This window comes from Eschrichtius robustus, chromosome 4 (genome assembly GCF_028021215.1).
Source record: "Eschrichtius robustus isolate mEscRob2 chromosome 4, mEscRob2.pri, whole genome shotgun sequence".
Taxonomy (NCBI): Eukaryota; Metazoa; Chordata; class Mammalia; order Artiodactyla; family Eschrichtiidae; genus Eschrichtius; species Eschrichtius robustus.
In genome coordinates this window covers 150,425,869-150,442,422 of record NC_090827.1, presented here as the reverse complement: position 1 = coordinate 150,442,422, position 16,554 = coordinate 150,425,869, and the positions used below count along the sequence as shown (strand labels likewise).

The 16,554-nt window shown below is 47.6% G+C and overlaps 1 protein-coding gene across 5 annotated transcripts in view; it reads left to right on the top strand.

The window, feature by feature from the left end:
- The window catches only part of HTT (huntingtin), a 146,243-nt gene that overhangs the window by 113,666 nt on the left and 16,023 nt on the right, over nucleotides 1–16,554 (top strand). For all 5 annotated transcript variants that reach the window (XM_068543520.1, XM_068543518.1, XM_068543519.1 and 2 more), the window contains 10 exons: nucleotides 4,060–4,201; nucleotides 6,467–6,646; nucleotides 6,776–6,952; nucleotides 7,243–7,319; nucleotides 8,527–8,665; nucleotides 9,676–9,798; nucleotides 11,302–11,515; nucleotides 12,231–12,376; nucleotides 13,780–13,957; nucleotides 14,938–15,033. In XM_068543520.1, the coding sequence (XP_068399621.1) occupies nucleotides 4,060–4,201; nucleotides 6,467–6,646; nucleotides 6,776–6,952; nucleotides 7,243–7,319; nucleotides 8,527–8,665; nucleotides 9,676–9,798; nucleotides 11,302–11,515; nucleotides 12,231–12,376; nucleotides 13,780–13,957; nucleotides 14,938–15,033 (1,472 nt within the window). The remainder of the gene's footprint in view (nucleotides 1–4,059; nucleotides 4,202–6,466; nucleotides 6,647–6,775; nucleotides 6,953–7,242; nucleotides 7,320–8,526; nucleotides 8,666–9,675; nucleotides 9,799–11,301; nucleotides 11,516–12,230; nucleotides 12,377–13,779; nucleotides 13,958–14,937; nucleotides 15,034–16,554) is intronic.

Genomic DNA, 16,554 nt, shown 5'->3' with positions numbered 1-16,554 from the left:
AAGATACAGAACTGTTTGCTTGGATGAAAAGACGTAAGAGTGCATGACAAACAGGTACAGTTTTATGAACCTTGATTACATTCCGGATCTGGCGGATGAAACCACTAGAAAGGACATTATTGGGTCAACAAGCTACATTTGAATGTGAGCTCTACATAACCTGTTGCTTTTGGTTATGAGTAGCTCTTAGGGGACACAGTTGCTGAGGTATTTAAGGGTGCAGTCTCTTGACCTGCAGATTACTCTCAAATGGCACAGCCCTCCAAATTGCGTGTGTGTACAGTGTGCATGAGTGTCGAGTGTGTGTAGGGTATGTGTGTAGGTGTGGAGGACGTGCATGTGTGTGGAGTGCGTGCCTGAGCACAAAGGTGGTGACTTACTAGTAGTTGAATCTAGGTGAAGAGTAGGTCGCTGTTAATTGAATTATTCTTTCAGCTTTTATATCAGCTTGAAAGTTTTCAAAATAAAAGTTAAGGAAAAAAGATGACGGAAGAGGGACATTTAGAGAGCAGCTCTACACAGCGGTTAGGAGGAGGTTCGCTCTGGAGGGAAATAGAGACATGGGAAATGGGGACATGAGAGAGTTTCTAGATGAGAGAACGAATGGCATGGGTGACCCTTACAGAAGAGAGCGTTATCCTAGAGTCGGCAAGAGCAGATGGGATCTAAGGGACAGACACGGGCTTCATGATATTGATTAATTTTTTGCCAGCTTTTTAATAGTTCAACTTACATTTTCCTGATTTCTCTCCGTATGTTAGCAGCTATGGGAAACTCACTGATTCTGGGTTCTCAGCTCAGTCATTACTTCCTCAGGGAAGCCTTCCTGACTTCTCTTTGATTGGTGAAGTCTCACTATCTGCTCTTACCCCAACCTGTGCCTCTTTTTTGTGGCATGTGTTGAGACTGTAATTTGACATTTATTTGTGTGATAATTTGGTTAATATCTCTCCCTCTAGATCATAATACCCACAAGGGCCCTCATTGTGTTCCCAGCACTAACATGAGTTAGTGATTTAATTACCCTGATAATAGAAATAATAATAATGTATTGGTAAAGACCTCATATATAGATCACTAGCACTTATATGGCATTAAGTGCCAGATATTGTTCTGTGGGCTTTCCACTATGATAAGTTATTAAAATCTCTCGAAATGCGTGTATATTATAGACAAGGAAACTTCTTTTCCCAGAGAAGTTAAATAACTTGCCCACTATCACACATTAACAGACATGTGTGCATGCATGATCCCCCAACTCGATTATTTTCACCTATTATAGCTGAAACTGTCATATAAGTGTGGGTTTATTTCTAGGCTCTCTATTTTCTGTTCCATTGATCTGTGTGTCTGGTTTTATGTCAACACCATACTGCTTTGATTACTGTGGCTTTGTAGTGTAGTTTGAATTCAGGGAACGTGATACCTCCAGTTTTGTTCTTCTTTCTCAAGATTGCTTTTGGCTGTCCGGAGTCTTTTGTGGTTCCATGCAAATTTTAGAATTTTTTGTTCAAGTTCTGTGAAAAATGCCATTGGAATTTGGATGGGGATTGCATTGAATCTGTAGATTGCTTTGTGTGGTATGAACATTTTAACAATATTAATTCTTCTAATCCATGAGCATGGAATATCTTTCCATTTATTTTTGTCTTCTTTAGCTTCTTTCATCAGTGTCTTTCAGTGTATAGTTCTTTCACCTCCTTGGTTAAATTTATTGCTAGGTATTTTATTATTTTGATGCAATTGTAAATGGGATTATTTCCTTAATTTCTCTTTCTGATAGTTTGTTATTTGTGTATAGAAATACAACAGATTTCTGTATATTGATTTTGTATCCTGCAATTTTACTGAATTCATTGATTACTTCTAACAGGTTTTTAGTGGACTCCTTAGGGTTTTCTATGTATAGTATCATGTCATCTGTAAGTAGTGAAAATTATACTTCTTTCTGACTTGAATGCCTTTTATTTCTTTTTCTTGCCTAATTGCTTTGGCTAGAACTTCCAATACTATGTTGAATAAAAGTGGCGAGAGTAGGGATCCTTGTCTTGTTCCTGATCTTAAAGGAAGAGCTTTCAGCTCTTCACCATTGAGTATGATGTTAGCTGTGGGCTTGTCATATATGGCCTTTATTATGTTGAGGTACGTTCTCTCTGTACCCATTTTATTGAGAGTTTTTATCATAAGTAGATGTTGAAGTTTGTCAAATGCTTCTGCATCCATTGAGATGATCACATATTTTTTATTCTTCATTTTGTTAACATGATGTATTTTATTGATTGACTTATGGATGCTGAACTATCCTTACATCCGTGGAATAAATCCCACTTATCATGGTATATGATCCTTTCAATGTACTGTTGCATTCAGTTTGCTAATATCTTGTTGAGGATTTTTGCATCTATGTTCATCAAGGATATTGCCCTGTGATTTTCTTTTTTTGTGGTGTCCTTGTCTGGTTTTGATGATGAGTATCTCTATTTCCAAAAGATAATAAAAATGAATTACTAGAATTTTGGAATACAAAGTACAAGTCATTATTTTCTGTCTGTGTACTCAGCAGATATAGAGCTGCTCTATCAATCGTTACAGAGGTTCTGTATGCAGCTCAGTGCTGGCTCTCAGATGAGTATGGGCTCCCAGGCCACACTTCCTGGAAGTACCCATGGTTGCCACAGTCGGGTCTGCTCTTGTCTGCTTCTTATTTGGGGGATTAAATCATCATAGTCTTATGATTTGCTTTCTACCTGTCCTACCTTTTGGTGGACGGTTAGGGTCCTGCATACGCAGTCATCTTTTATTTGGGAAGTTCATTTGCTATCAGTAGCTGGCAGTGTCTGTCCTGAGGTCTTGGGGGCTTGCCCTCCTACAAACTGGGACTAAATTTGGGTTGATGTTGGACCTTCTTTGTGTCCACTGCTAATATTTGAACTGCAAATTCTCCCCTTCTCTTCCAGAGGCTTTTTCCCCTATAGCTATACTATTACAAAACACAGAATTACAGCTTGAATATAAGTCATGTTGGGGCTGGCAGGAGGGCTGACTGAGAAAGGAAAGGTTTTTTGTTTGTTAGTTTTTAATTGACATATAATTTACAGTACAGTAGAATGTCCTCTTTTGTACCCGATATAGTCAGGTCACCACCACCACAATCAAGAGTTAGACCAGTATCATCACTTCAGAGAATTCCCTCCTGTCCCTGTGCAGCCACCCCCTCCCCCTGCCCCTCCCTCGGTAACCACTGATCCACGTTCTGTCGTGATAGAATTTTTTATAACAGTTCTCTTCTAAATCCTGAGGCGTTAACAGGAAGAGTTGACACATTCCAGAATATTCTAGTCCTGGTGTCATCTTCGTCTCCACTAAGCCTTAGCAGAGACTTGTAGGCTCTTGGCCGCCGAGGCGAGGGGATTATCTTACCCTCAAGTCAGAGGGCTGTTTGTGAGCATGGCAGCTACTGTGTTTTAAGAGTTGTGGCCAGTACTGAGAGTCCCAAAGTTTGTAATTACCATCTCCTTAGAAAGAAAAAAGACAAGGTGAGAAGAAGTAAAGATGAAGTGAAATAACCTTCACTAGTGGGGAATTAATTTTGCAGAAATGCTTTTAAACAGGGTTTCCATAATAGCACAGACACTGTGGGCATGCTTAGGGTTGTAACTTTTCGTTGGTAATTGAAGAGTAAAGTATGGAAATACAAAGGTTTTTCTTCTGTCACTTGACGGCTTTCATAGCAAGCTAAAACCTCGAATTTCAAAAGCAATAGCTCTGCCATCAGACATAGCCAGTGAGATAAGAGCGCTGATTGAATGTGCAACTTCGTGGTGGATTTTGCCTTTCAGTCAAGCATTTTAATTTTCTGCCTGTTAGATCCTCTGTTTATTTTAGTTTTCCATATGTGCTTTATCATAGCTCAGAAACAGATCACTAAGAGTAGATCTTACACATTAAAGTAACTGTCTGCTTTAGAACTGGGACTAAACGACAGTCATCTTCAGTGTTTTGAAAATAAGCCGGCTGTCATCTCAGAAACGCTGTCAGAGCTTCTGTTGCTCCTTCTAGAAGACGCAGTCTGTCCAGCACGAAGTCACTTAGTCCCCAGATGTCTGGAGAGGACGAGGATTCTGATGTGGCTTCCAAACTGGGAATGTGCAATAGAGAAATAGTACGAAGAGGAGCTCTCATTCTCTTCTGCGATTATGTCGTAAGTTTGAAATTGCGAGGAGGGGCGGGTTGGGGGCTGGAAAACACCTCGTGCGGATGATGCTTCTACAGACTGACTTCCACCGTCCGTCACTCCACCAGAATGAAAAACTAAAATTAAAGTTGAATCCTGCTCCCAAGTATAATTGGAAATCAGGCTTGGCGTCCAGCCCTGGGAGTTTAAGTTTGTCTGTAAAAGTTCCAGTGGGCAGTCACTTGCTCCGCACCACTCGCAGTGCTGGGCACCTTTGTTGTTTTGAGGGACACCATGGAGTAACAATAATAATAAAAAGTTACAAGTTTGACTGAGTGAGGTTCTGATTAAAAAAATTTTTTAATCTGTGGAAAAGGTGTTAGAATGTTAATTGCTGCATTTTTAGATTCCTGTTTGAATGACATTCTTCTAAAAAATAACTTTTGTGGAATTTTTGACCATAAAACTAACATCTCTTGTTTAATACAAAAAATTTATAAAAACCAAATAAGTAAACAGAAGAAAATAAAATCTGTAATCGTATTACTCAGAGAGAACTCGTTGTTCCACTCTCACTGGGATCTGATACCTTTTCCAGGCTGATAGAAAGTGCTGCCTTCCTTTGGTGCAGACATGGTGCCATGAGGGCCGCTGTCACTCAGCAGCACATCGGAAAAGGAGTAGACTCCTTCCCCTCAGCTGCTTGTTGAGATCTTTTTTGCCATGATAGCAATTTGTTAATACTCATGTTTTGTTTTACATTCTATTTTTTTTGTAAATTTATTTATTTTTGGCTGTGTTGGGTCTTCATTGCTGCGCATGGGCTTTCTCTAGTTGCGGTGAGCGGGAGCTACTCTTCGTTGTGGAGTGCGGCTTCTCATTGCGGTGGCTTCTCTTGTTGCGGAGCATGGGCTCTAGGCACTCAGGCTTCAGTAGTTGTGGCACGCAGGCTCAGTAGTTGTGGCTCACGGGCTTAGTTGCTCCACGGCATGTGGGATCTTCCCAGGCCCAGGCTTGAACCCGTGTTCCCTGCATTGGCAGGCGGATTCTTAACCACTGCACCACCAGGGAAGCCCCTTGCTTTACATTCTTGATGTTGAAATAGTTATTCTATCTTGTTCCACTTTTGAGAAATAATTTGATATAGTTATATAATGCTGTTTTCACAGAAAAGTAAGAAAAATATTTATTTTATAAGTTAATACTATCAAATTATCCCACAGGAAAAGTATTAAGCATTAACCATATGCCAAAAAATTTATCTCGTTTTATAATTTCTGCCTAGGGTCATGAATTACATTGAAAAGGCAACATATGTGTGGGGTTGGCCAAAAGGTTTGTTCGGCTTTAAGTAAAAATAAAAGACATTTTTCATTTTCACCAAGAACTTTTTTTAAAAAATATGTATTTATTTATTTATTTAGGCTGCACCAGGTCTCAGTTGCGGCCTGCAGGATCTTTTAGTTGTGGCACGCAAGCTCTTAGTTGTGGCTTGCGAACTCTTAGTTGCAGCATGTGGGATCTAGTTCCCCGACCAGGGATCGAACCTGGTCCCCCTGCATTGGGAGCATGGACCACCCCCCACTGGACCACCAGGGAAGTCCCACCAAGAACTTTAGTGAACAACGTATTCATTAACCGAACAAACTTTTTGGCCAACCCAAAATTTAAAACTGTATTTTTCTCATTTCCTTATAACTCTTACATGAAATTTCTTCCCTTAAGATCCATTTGATCTGTGGGAACTACTCATATTTTAGATTCGGGAATTCTATCAAAACTGTGACAGTTACAGTAAATTCTTTTTTTCCGCTGACCTGTCACAAAATTGGAGCGAGGGTAACTGGAGAATTCCCGTCGGGAGGCCGGACTGAGGCCTGGGCGAGGCAGGGCTTGCCCTGGACGGGAGTGCCACCTGCTCTCATGTCTCAGCTCGGGCCAGTCACGCCGTTCCCGCTGCCCTCGGGAGGCGCCGGGCTCTCAGGTGCCCCAGACCCCCGCGGCCCTGGGCCACGCTCCTCTCCTGTGTCCCTGAGCTGCGCCGCTGGGGCGCACTTCCCTGGGGCCTGACTTTGGGCAGCTCGGCCGCGGTGCACACTTGCGGGTGCCGGCTCTGTAAAGCGTGTTGTCACCTCGTCAGTTATGGTGCTCAAACACTAAATACTTTCAGTGAGGATTATAATTCGGAGTTGGTTTTCTCCTTCCTACCACTTCTGGCCTTTTCTATGGCGCTGGTGTCTGCTCTTGCCTTGTCCACTAGAAGATGGCCTTTCACTGTTGTCTTGTCCTCAGTGCCAGAACCTGCACGATTCAGAGCACTTAACATGGCTCATCGTCAACCACATTCAGGATCTGATCAGCCTGTCCCACGAGCCTCCCGTGCAGGACTTCATCAGTGCTGTCCACCGGAATTCCGCGGCCAGTGGCCTTTTCATACAGGCAATTCAGTCTCGTTGTGAAAATCTTTCAACTGTAAGTCTCCCTGGTGCCGGCTGTCGCCAGTTTTCTCTGCCTTAAAAATGGAGGGTTGGCATTTTTAAACTGCTCTTTCCAGCGGGCAAAACCCTCTGCTGTCGTGTCTCTCCTTCTCTCAAACCGCAGCCCACCACGCTGAAGAAAACCCTCCAGTGCCTGGAAGGGATCCACCTGAGCCAGTCGGGCGCCGTGCTGACGCTGTACGTGGACAAGCTTTTGTGTACTCCATTCCGTGTGCTGGCTCACATGGTCGACACCCTTGCTTGTCGCCGGGTGGAGATGCTTCTGGCTGCAAATTTACAGGTACGGGGAGAAAACACGGCTGTCGTGTTTTACTGAAAACCTGGCAGGGCAGGCGGAACACTTGGCTGGCTCCTCCTGCACGGGGATGGTCTTCACGTGGCCACCGAGGGGGGCGTGCAGCACAGATGAACTGGTCACTCCTTGTGCGTCCGCTATGGGCGCTTCCTGTACTTCTCCTAGTCCGCCTTTGCTACCAGAGCCTCACGTGCCCCTTATCTTCTGGAAATGAGCACAGGTGGCTTTGACTCTTGTGCGTTGCAGCCCCACTGACGTGTTCTTGTCTGCTTTAGAACAGCACGGCCCAGCTGCCGGCGGAAGAGCTAAGCAGGATCCAGGAGCACCTGCAGAGCAGCGGGTTAGCGCAGAGGTAACGCCGGGGCCGGGTGCTCCTTGCTTTTTGACTGTAAAGACTAGGGTTTGTGAGGGCGCAGACTCGCAGGTTGAGAGGCTGGCGTGCCGTATTGGTGGGTTCACTGCAGGAGGGCCTTGAGAGAGAGCCTTCCGAAATTAACACAGTCGGATCTCAACGTGAACACAGTCGGATCTCAACGTGTACACAGTGAGGAACAGCTGGCAGTGTCACCTCTGCCGCGATAAGGCGCCGTGGCTGTGTGAGGGTGGCGGGTGTTCCTGTGGCCTCCACTCACCATCTGCGATGAGTCATCGATCAGCTCTGTCTTAGCAAAAATCAAAGCCTGTGATCTGATTGCTAAATAAGACCTGGCAGAGCTGAGAGACGTTACCTAGTTCTCGGCGAGAATTGTTTCTACATCTTGTCAACATTTTGTCTCTCTGTGGCTGTTTATCACCTAATTTTGTTTGCAAAGTCTTTTTGAGGCCTTTACCAGAAATCCTGATGTCTGTTACATGAGTGTATTTCTGTGACTGCAAAATAAATGAAGAGAAGCCTTTATCTTCTCTCCTCCACAGCAGGGAAAACGTGTGTGAGAGAGGATCTGGTTACTGTACTGTGACTTCAGTGTTAAGAGTAGCTGTTGCTGGTTTCTTTAATCGAGAAGGGGTAGGACTTGGGCAGTACGAGGCCTTAGGTGACTTGTCTGTATGCTGGGTGACTTACGTTGTAATTTGCATCATGAAGTTGTTGTTCTCGTAGCAGGTGGTGAGAGGTGACACTATCCCTATTTTCGACCCTAGACTTAGTATTCAGGCAGACGAGGAGGGGTAAAAATATTTTGTGCCAGATGAGGTGATTCTTTTATGAAATGAATGTAAATTGGTATAGATTGTATATTGTGGGGAGGTAAAGTAGGAGATTTTGTGCACTGGGATCTTAGGTGGTCCGTTTTGTGTTTATAAAGAGTGCCTGTATTAGCTGTTAGGCCGTGTATTGCCTGCTGCAGTGTTTGAGTATAAATGAAATTTCTGAAAAATACTTCTGGGGCATAAACTGTGGTTGTTACCAGTAAACTGGGGCCTGAATTTGCGTCATGACTTGAGTGTCGGTGAGAAATAGCTCTGAACAGAAACTTTCAAACGTGTCGCCTCGCTGTAAGAAGCCACCGTTGCTCCCTCCCGTGCAGCTGTGCCCTAACCCGTGTGTGATTGGATTTCAGACACCAAAGGCTCTACTCCCTGCTGGACAGGCTTCGTCTCGCCACCGCACCGGCGTCGCGTGGCCCCGCTCCTCTGGTCACGCCCCACCCGCTGGACGGGGACGGGCCCCTGGCACTGGAGACAGTGAGTCCTGACAAAGTAAGTGTCCAGCACGTCTGGGTGTGACGCACAGGGCCTCCTCGGGGCACTGAGTGCCTCTGCAGCGGGTGGCTCAGGCGGCAGGACGTCCTGGCGCTCAGCACGGCCCCTGAGGGCTCTCGACCTGCCCTGTTTCTTGCCAGCAATGGGCACAGTCACATCAGCGACAGGACCCATGAGGTCCAGCCTGGGTCTTTAGCAGGGGGCGTGGGGTGAGAAAGGAAGTGCTGACTTGGGTCATTAGAAGGGGGCTGAGGGTCATGGTGATTAATGGAGAATCAGGAGACAGGTGGCCACGGCCTGCCCACCTGCCCTGTCTCCCTCTCCTTACGCCTGCTGACCCGCTGCATATTGACCCCACCACCCCAGGGGACCTGGTACCTTGTCATCACCCTCCCCGCTCACACCTCAGAGCGGGGGGCCATCTGGGGCCTTGGTGGGGCCTTGGTAGGGCCTTGGTATGCTCCTTGCCTGGAGAGGGTTCATTTTAAATATGAACTTGGAGCCCAAAATCCAGCAGCCCAGGCGTAGATAGCAGAGTCCGGGCCGCTGTTCTCAGGCATGGTTTGTTCAGCCCCTCCGCTGCACTGGCCCTGGGGAGAGAAGAGGAAAGCAGACCCCCCAGTAGAAGATGATCAGCACGATGCCCAGCAAGGGGTGGGCAGGGAGGTGGGCCCGCTCCCCTCAGTACTTCACTGAGTTTGGGGGACAGTGGAGCGTTCACCAGGTGAGGGGAGAGGGTGCCCAGACAGGTAACAGCAAGTCCAAAGACACAGCCCTCGTGCCAGTTCCCATGGAAAAGGCCCGTGGGGCGCTGAGCAGCCCGCACAGCCACAGCATCCAGTTTTACCAAAGCTGTATTCATGGTCCAGGGAGGCCACTTGTCCTTTGATCTGGGGCCACAGGACATGAGGGTCAGTAGGAGAAGAAGCAAGGTGTATCCGGTCAAGTTGGAGCCCCTTGAGAGCCTGCCCAGTCGCATCCCATCATCCACCTTTTCTCCTCCCCAGGACTGGTACGTACGTCTGGTTCAGTCCCAGTGCTGGACGCGGTCAGACTCTGCACTGCTGGAAGGGGCAGAGCTGGTGAATCGGATCCCTCCGGATGACTTGAGCGCGTTCATGATGAACTCGGTACAGTGGAGCCGCGGGACCCTTGGGAACCCTTTCTCTGGTTACTCACACGTGTTTGATTTGTTTCATTGTCACGTGACCTAATTGCCATGTGCGCCACTTACCTTTGTGCCTTAACAGCAGAGACCCTAATCCAGACAGGACAAGATGTTATTTCAGCCACGTTAGAGTCTTAAAAGGAGGGGAATTGTGTTTAACTCACCTTTTCGTGCATTTAAAGAAAATAGGTTCCCTGAGGTTATAATGAGTTCTGACTGCTTGTCTCGTGCTCATGAGCAGAAGTACTGAGATGGTGCCATGGTGCGTGATTTAAGTGACCTTTTCACGATGTTGTGGGATTTAGTAAGCGCCCCCCTACCTGGAGCGGGGTCCGCTCCCCCACTGTGTGCAGTGAGGCCCCCTGCCCTCACTAGGTGGCACACAGGCCTGCTGGGCGGAGCTGGCCCAGGAGCCCTGGCAGGGTGCCCATGTCCCTGTCCTCAGCTGTTGGACCGGTGCTGTGAGGGGTGGAGCCCCCCTGATGGTGCTGTCCAGCCACAGCCTTGGCAGGTTCCTTCTCAGACCTCCTGGGACCAGCAGCCGATAAACCTTCAGGTGTTAATAGTGCTGCCTGGAAATATGCCACGTGGGAGTGAAGCAGGGATGTGGGGGATGGCAAGGACCGGCGGGTGTGGCGTAGAGAGCCTCAGGGTGCAGCCACATGTTCCCAAGCACTGACCCTCCCTCAGTTTGAAAGTAAGAGCTACATGGGGAAAACAGGAGAATTGGCCCAAAACCAGTTTGCCAAACTCATTTTAAGAGCCATTCAGTGACAGCTGATTTGCTGATAAGCAATAAATTTGCTTAATAACCAACTGAATTTTCCAAATTTGCTCATTAGACTTTTAACAGCATTAAAGAAAGGCTCAGCTGCAACAGCTAGGGGTCGATTTTGGCCACTGACGGTGACATGTGCTTTTCTGAATATTAACTAAATTAAGATTGGCCAAAAAGATCCTTAAATGGCTTTAAAAAGTTGGCAAAGCACAATACAAATTGAAACAATATCGTATGAAATGCTGTTTTTCCAATCAAACTTGTGGCATTTATACGACTGCTTTGATTTATTTCAGCTGCTTTTGAACATAACTTGTCTTTTTCAAACGTTGAGATGTCTGGTGTTTCACTATTTCTTGGATGGCACATCAGCTTGATGTTGTATCTTCATCAATTAAAATTTCATCATATTAAATATTTGATTTCAAATAAATCTGAAGACATAAAAAAATACTTCTTTAAAATTAAAGTACCCAAAAGAGACCAGAAATATACTTCACTGATCATATGTTAAACGGAGATGTTCATTTATTTGTAACAGAAGTAGAATAAGGTATTCTTTCAAATGTTTTGGATGGCGTACTAATCTGTTATCTCAGAAATGTTTGCATTCTCCTCTACTGTGTTTCTCTTGCCCGACTGAAAGCTGGTAATCGTCATTGTTGAACCTTTAATGCCCCGATTCAGGAGTTCAACCTGAGCCTGCTAGCCCCGTGCTTGGGCCTGGGCGTGCGTGAGATCTGTGGGGGCCAGAAGAGCCCCCTTTTTGCAGCAGCTCGCACGGCAACTCTAGACCGCCTGACCAGCGTGGTTCAGCGGCTGCCCGCTGTCCACCACGTGTTCCAGCCGCGCCTGCCTGCAGAGCCTGCCGCCTATTGGAGCAAGTTGGGTGATCTCTTTGGTAATTAAAATCGAAGTCCCCTTAGGTTTTTTTTTAAAAATTATTTATTTATTTATTTTTGGCTGTGTTGGGTCTTCGTTTCTGTGCGAGGGCTTTCTCTAGTTGCAGCAAGTGGGGGCCACTCTTCATCGCGGTGCGCGGGCCTCTCACTATCGCGGCCTCTCTTGTTGCGGAGCACAGGCTCCAGACGGGCAGGCTCAGTAGTTGTGGCGCACGGGCCTAGTTGCTCCGCGGCATGTGGGATCTTCCCAGACCAGGGCTCGAACCCGTGTCCCCTGCATTGGCAGGCAGATTCTCAACCACTGCGCCACCAGGGAAGCCCAAAGTCCCCTTATTTTTAAAAAATGCTGCAGAGCCAGTGCCATGCTCTGTACCGAGTGAAAATACAGTCCACACTGTCGATCTGATACACCAAAGGCACTTACAGAGGCCACCGAGAACCTGCACTGGGGCCCCGGCTCTGCGTGTCTTTTGGTGTGTATGCTGCTTGGCCGTTCCTTGACATGGCCTGGGCTCGGGGCCTGCGAGGAACGCAGGCTCAGCCTCGGGAATGTGGGTCCTGGTCTCGCGGGGTGACGGGTTGTGTGCCTGTGTGCTTCCGCGAGCCATGTCTTTAGTCCCCATCAGATTCTCGGCGGGGGGCCCGACTGCCAGTCTTTCAAAGGTCAGAGCCTCTGCTGAAGGCTCTTGCCCCCACGGAGGCCTTCTGTTTCAGGGGATGCCGTGCTGTATCGGACCCTGACCACTCTGGCCCGGGCCCTGGCCCAGTACCTGCTGGTGTTCTCCAAACTGCCCGGCCACTTGCACCTTCCTCCTGAGAAGGAGAGGGACACCGTGAAGTTTGTGGTCATGACCCTCGAGGTAAGAGGCAGCTTGGGAACTTGGCACTCAGTGCAGAGGGAAGAAGCTCCTCCGTCTGAAAATGCAGAGCTGTGTGCAGCCCGGCGCCCGTGGCCTGTCCTTCCAGCAGTGATCGCTGCCGCATGTCACATCCGTCCCCTGCCTTGCCGAGCTCCGTCACACCCCTTATTGCTCCGTTCCCCACGGTTGCCTTGTGAGGTTGACAACACAGCCCTTCTCGTCCCTGCCTCAGGGCAGGGGAGGGGGGCACTCTGAAGAGTCAGGTCTGGGACCTGGGCTCCCGCCCAGGGTCTCCCGAGCCTAGCATGGGGAGTTGTCATGCACTTATATGTGAATCTTGTTTCCTTGATGCTAAGATACTTTTTTGAGTTAGTACAAACCATCCATTTAAAAATTTTTTCCAAGGAAGAAGAAGCTGTGCAAATGTAGTATGTATCCTAATTTTAGATACTTAGTAAATAATAATCTGAGAAATTTGTTATATTTTAAATTGAGCAATAAACCTGATATTTCAGCTGTGGGGAACTGAACACTCTGTGTTAATACTTATAAACACCCCCAAAACGTGTACATACGTGTGTGCATTGCCTTTTTGTACGACTTCTAGAGAAGAGAGTTTGGCCTGCACCCTTGGAGACAGAGACAGGGCTGACCCAGTGCCGACACCCCCTGCCACCTCCCAGCGGGGAGGGGGGGGCGTCCAGAGGGCGTTCGCACAGCTGTTCAGAAGGCGACAAACAAGCCCCTACTTGAGCCAGGCCGAGCCAGATAGCTGTGACCCCTGCCCTTTAGGCTTCAAGTGTAGTGGGAAGGCTGGCAAACAATCGTACGGTTACAATACAGAGTGGCCCCTGCCAGCCGTCACGTGCCCGCTGCGTGCAGGACCATACGCCCTGCATCATCTCATTCAGGTCTCACTGCAACCCTGTGAGGTGGGCTGTTATTCCCGTTTTACAGATGAGAGGAGCAGGGCTTAAGAGGCTCAGCGACTTCACCGGGTTCACCCGCTGGGAAGTAGCCATTCCAGCATTTGAACCCCAGCGCGGCTGTCAGGTTCAGCCTTCGTGACTGCAGCTGAGGCGAGGCCCTGGGCAGTGGGAGCCCCGAGGGAGAGCCTAGCCCGCAGGCTGTGCGGCCAGGGCAGGATGCTGGGGGCGGGCAGCCACGTCAGGTTGGGCATTCTGCGTTCCACTCCCAGAGTGGGAGTGGGCGGGGGTACTTCAGTGAGCAGGTGGGTCAGGATTGAACCGGAGGGAGCTGGGGATGGTGGCTCGAGAGCCATCCCTCTGGAGGGAGCTTTGGACGGTTCCTCGACTGCAGGGGGTTCTCAGCTTCCCTGCCAGCCCCTGTGGCAGGAAGGAGGTGTGGGTCGAACCTGCATTAACACGCGCCTGCCCTTCCAGGCCCTGTCGTGGCATCTGATGCACGAGCAGATCCCGCTGAGTCTGGACCTGCAGGCGGGCCTGGACTGCTGCTGCCTGGCTCTGCAGCTGCCTGGCCTCTGGCGCCTGCTGTCCTCCGCTGAGATGGTGACCCACGCCTGCTCCCTCATCCACTGCGTGCGGTTCGTCCTAGAAGCCCGTGAGTCCGCCACCGGCACGGTTTCTTGCCTCTGTCTCTTGAACCAGTAATCAGCTCCGCAGATCTCGTCACAGACGTTCATTTTGTGCCACCTGTTTGCCAGGTGCTAAGTTGGGAATTGGGGGTGAAGAGGTGGATGAAATATGGGCCTTGCCTCAATCTCCAGTATCTTGGGGTCTACACTAGAATTTAACTTGAATTTGCTTTTGCAGTCATTTTGTTTAGATCTTGGAATTCCAGCTTTCATAAAAAATACTTCTAATTTATGTCCCTTTGATTTCTGGTCCTAGTTGACTGTTTCATCCTTTTAGTCCTAGATGATCATAAGATTAGTAGGATTGTATTCAAATAATTACTTGTTTTCTGTTATAGTTGAAATGCTTGTTTCTATACTGCATTGTAACACTAGTATATTGAAAAATAAAAGTGACTTGCTCTTTTCAAGGGACAATGTCCTTAACAAGGGTCATTAGCCACATTTTTTAAAAAATTGGACATTACAGTTTACATGTTAGAGGGTGTTCTGAAGTTTTGTATTTTTAAATTAAGCATTATAGAGTGGTGTTTTGAAGAGTCATTGTTTAAACTGTTTTCATCTGTGCATTTGTAGTCACCCTGAAAACGAAGATCCAGGGGCTAATTTATCAAAGCCAGACTTCTTGGGGGTTGCATTGATGCTTTTAGCAGTAATGAATCATGAACCATCTGATAAAGACCCCCTGGGCTAGAGGTGGCGAACAGCAGACAGTGGGAAGGACTTGGAAATCCGAGTGTAGAAGTCCAAATCCTTGCGCATTTTGGATTAACCTAGAGATTGATACCTGAGTCTGCTGCGTCTAAGATGGTCTAAAGTTGATTCTAGGAAATCTAGACCTCATTTGACATAGTCTGTCACTTTGAAACATTCATGAGGCTGCATGAATGTGAAAATCGGAATGAAAGGAATGGGAATCCTTCTGTTTGTTCTGTTGTGGTTTTAGTTGTGGTGCAGCCTGGGGACCAGCTTCTTGGTCCAGAAAGAAGGACGAACACCCCACAGGCCGCCAGAGAGGACGAAGTGGATTCAAACACACAGAGTACGTCTTACCTAGTGTCTTTGGGGGCTTGAAATTCATTCACAGAAGAGGCCTTTAAAGCGGTCCGTGTGGACGTGTGAAGCTGCCTTCACTTGGCTGTGTCCTGGTGCTTGTCCCCGAGTTCGGGGGCGATTCGAGGGGCTGCCTCGCACGTCCCGCTGGCGGGCACCCTCTGCTGTCTGGCTCCCTGTGAACCCCACACTCCGCTGGGGTGTCACGCTCGTGGGGGAGCCTCCTGCCCTCCATCCTCGCTCGCTTTCCCCACCACCCCCCGCCTCTGTTTTCACCCTGCACTTGCTGCTTCTGTGTCCTTTACCTCAGACTCCGAGCTCCTTGTGGGCAGGGCATCCGTTTTCCTTCTCTGTGTTCTCACTGCTGTAAGGGATCAACACATGTTCGTTGAGTAACAAACGAATGAATAAAAATACTAAGAAACTTAAAGTTAGTGGAAATACCACGTGAATATTAGGTAACCTGAGTGTCTGTTTCAGCCATATATTTTGGTGGACTTTTAAATGAAAATTCCTCCTCTCCCTACAGAAAAAAAAAGAAAAGAAAGAAATACACATCTCATCCATTTAAACCTATTCAAAATCATTTAAACCTAGATTTAGCCATGTACCTTAGTTTTTCATGTACTTTCTCCCGACTCAGGTATTTTACTCTGAAAATGGTGGCAAGGCAGGTTGGGAGGAAAGCTTCTTGTCACCAGGGGCCTCCAGGCTCTTTCCCCAGAGGGTCTGGTGGGAATGCCAACCTGCAGCCTGTCCCACAAAGGTGGGAAGTAAATGCCCCACCTGGCAGTTCTTGGCTGTCTTTCTTACGGAACACTCTTACTTGGAATATCGAAATCTTATCCGTGCTCTGTTGGCTTAAGAAACATGCCTTTGTAATAGCAGGTAGATAAATGCTTTGCGTCTTCTTTTGCCAGCTTTTGCTCAACCCCAGTTAGTGACAAGAGTGTTCCTGTTGGTGGTGTTAAGATAGGAATTTTTCTTCTTGTTACCCACTCAAGGTTTTACAGTTGCACAGCATCTAGAAGCGGTGGTGTTTTGTTCACAGCCAAGCTCTTCTCTGAGCCTGTATCTCAAGACTCTGGTTCTGCCATCCCCGAGTTTGTGACTTAGTGATTCCTTACTGATAACTGAGGAACGTGCAAGCACTCACTTCCTGCTCGGCCACCTTCTGGCTGTGTGGCCTTAGCAAGTTACTACCCTGTGCTTCTGCAGTACGGATAAGAATAGTACTCACCTGATGGGGCTGCCAGAGGATTAAGTAAATTAATCCACATAAAGAACCCACGACAAGTGCCAGGCTTGCTGTAAGTGCTCAGGGAATGTCACCGTATGTTAGTTGTAATTTGAATTTCCATCCCTCTGAAGATAGTTGCGGCGTTTCACGTGGTTGAGTCAGAGCAGGCAGGCCCACTGGCTGGAGCATATTTAGTTCGGGTTAATACAATTGTGCTCGTTCTCCATGGCCCCATTTAGGCTGGTTAATTTCATCCTGGCCAGAGGAAGA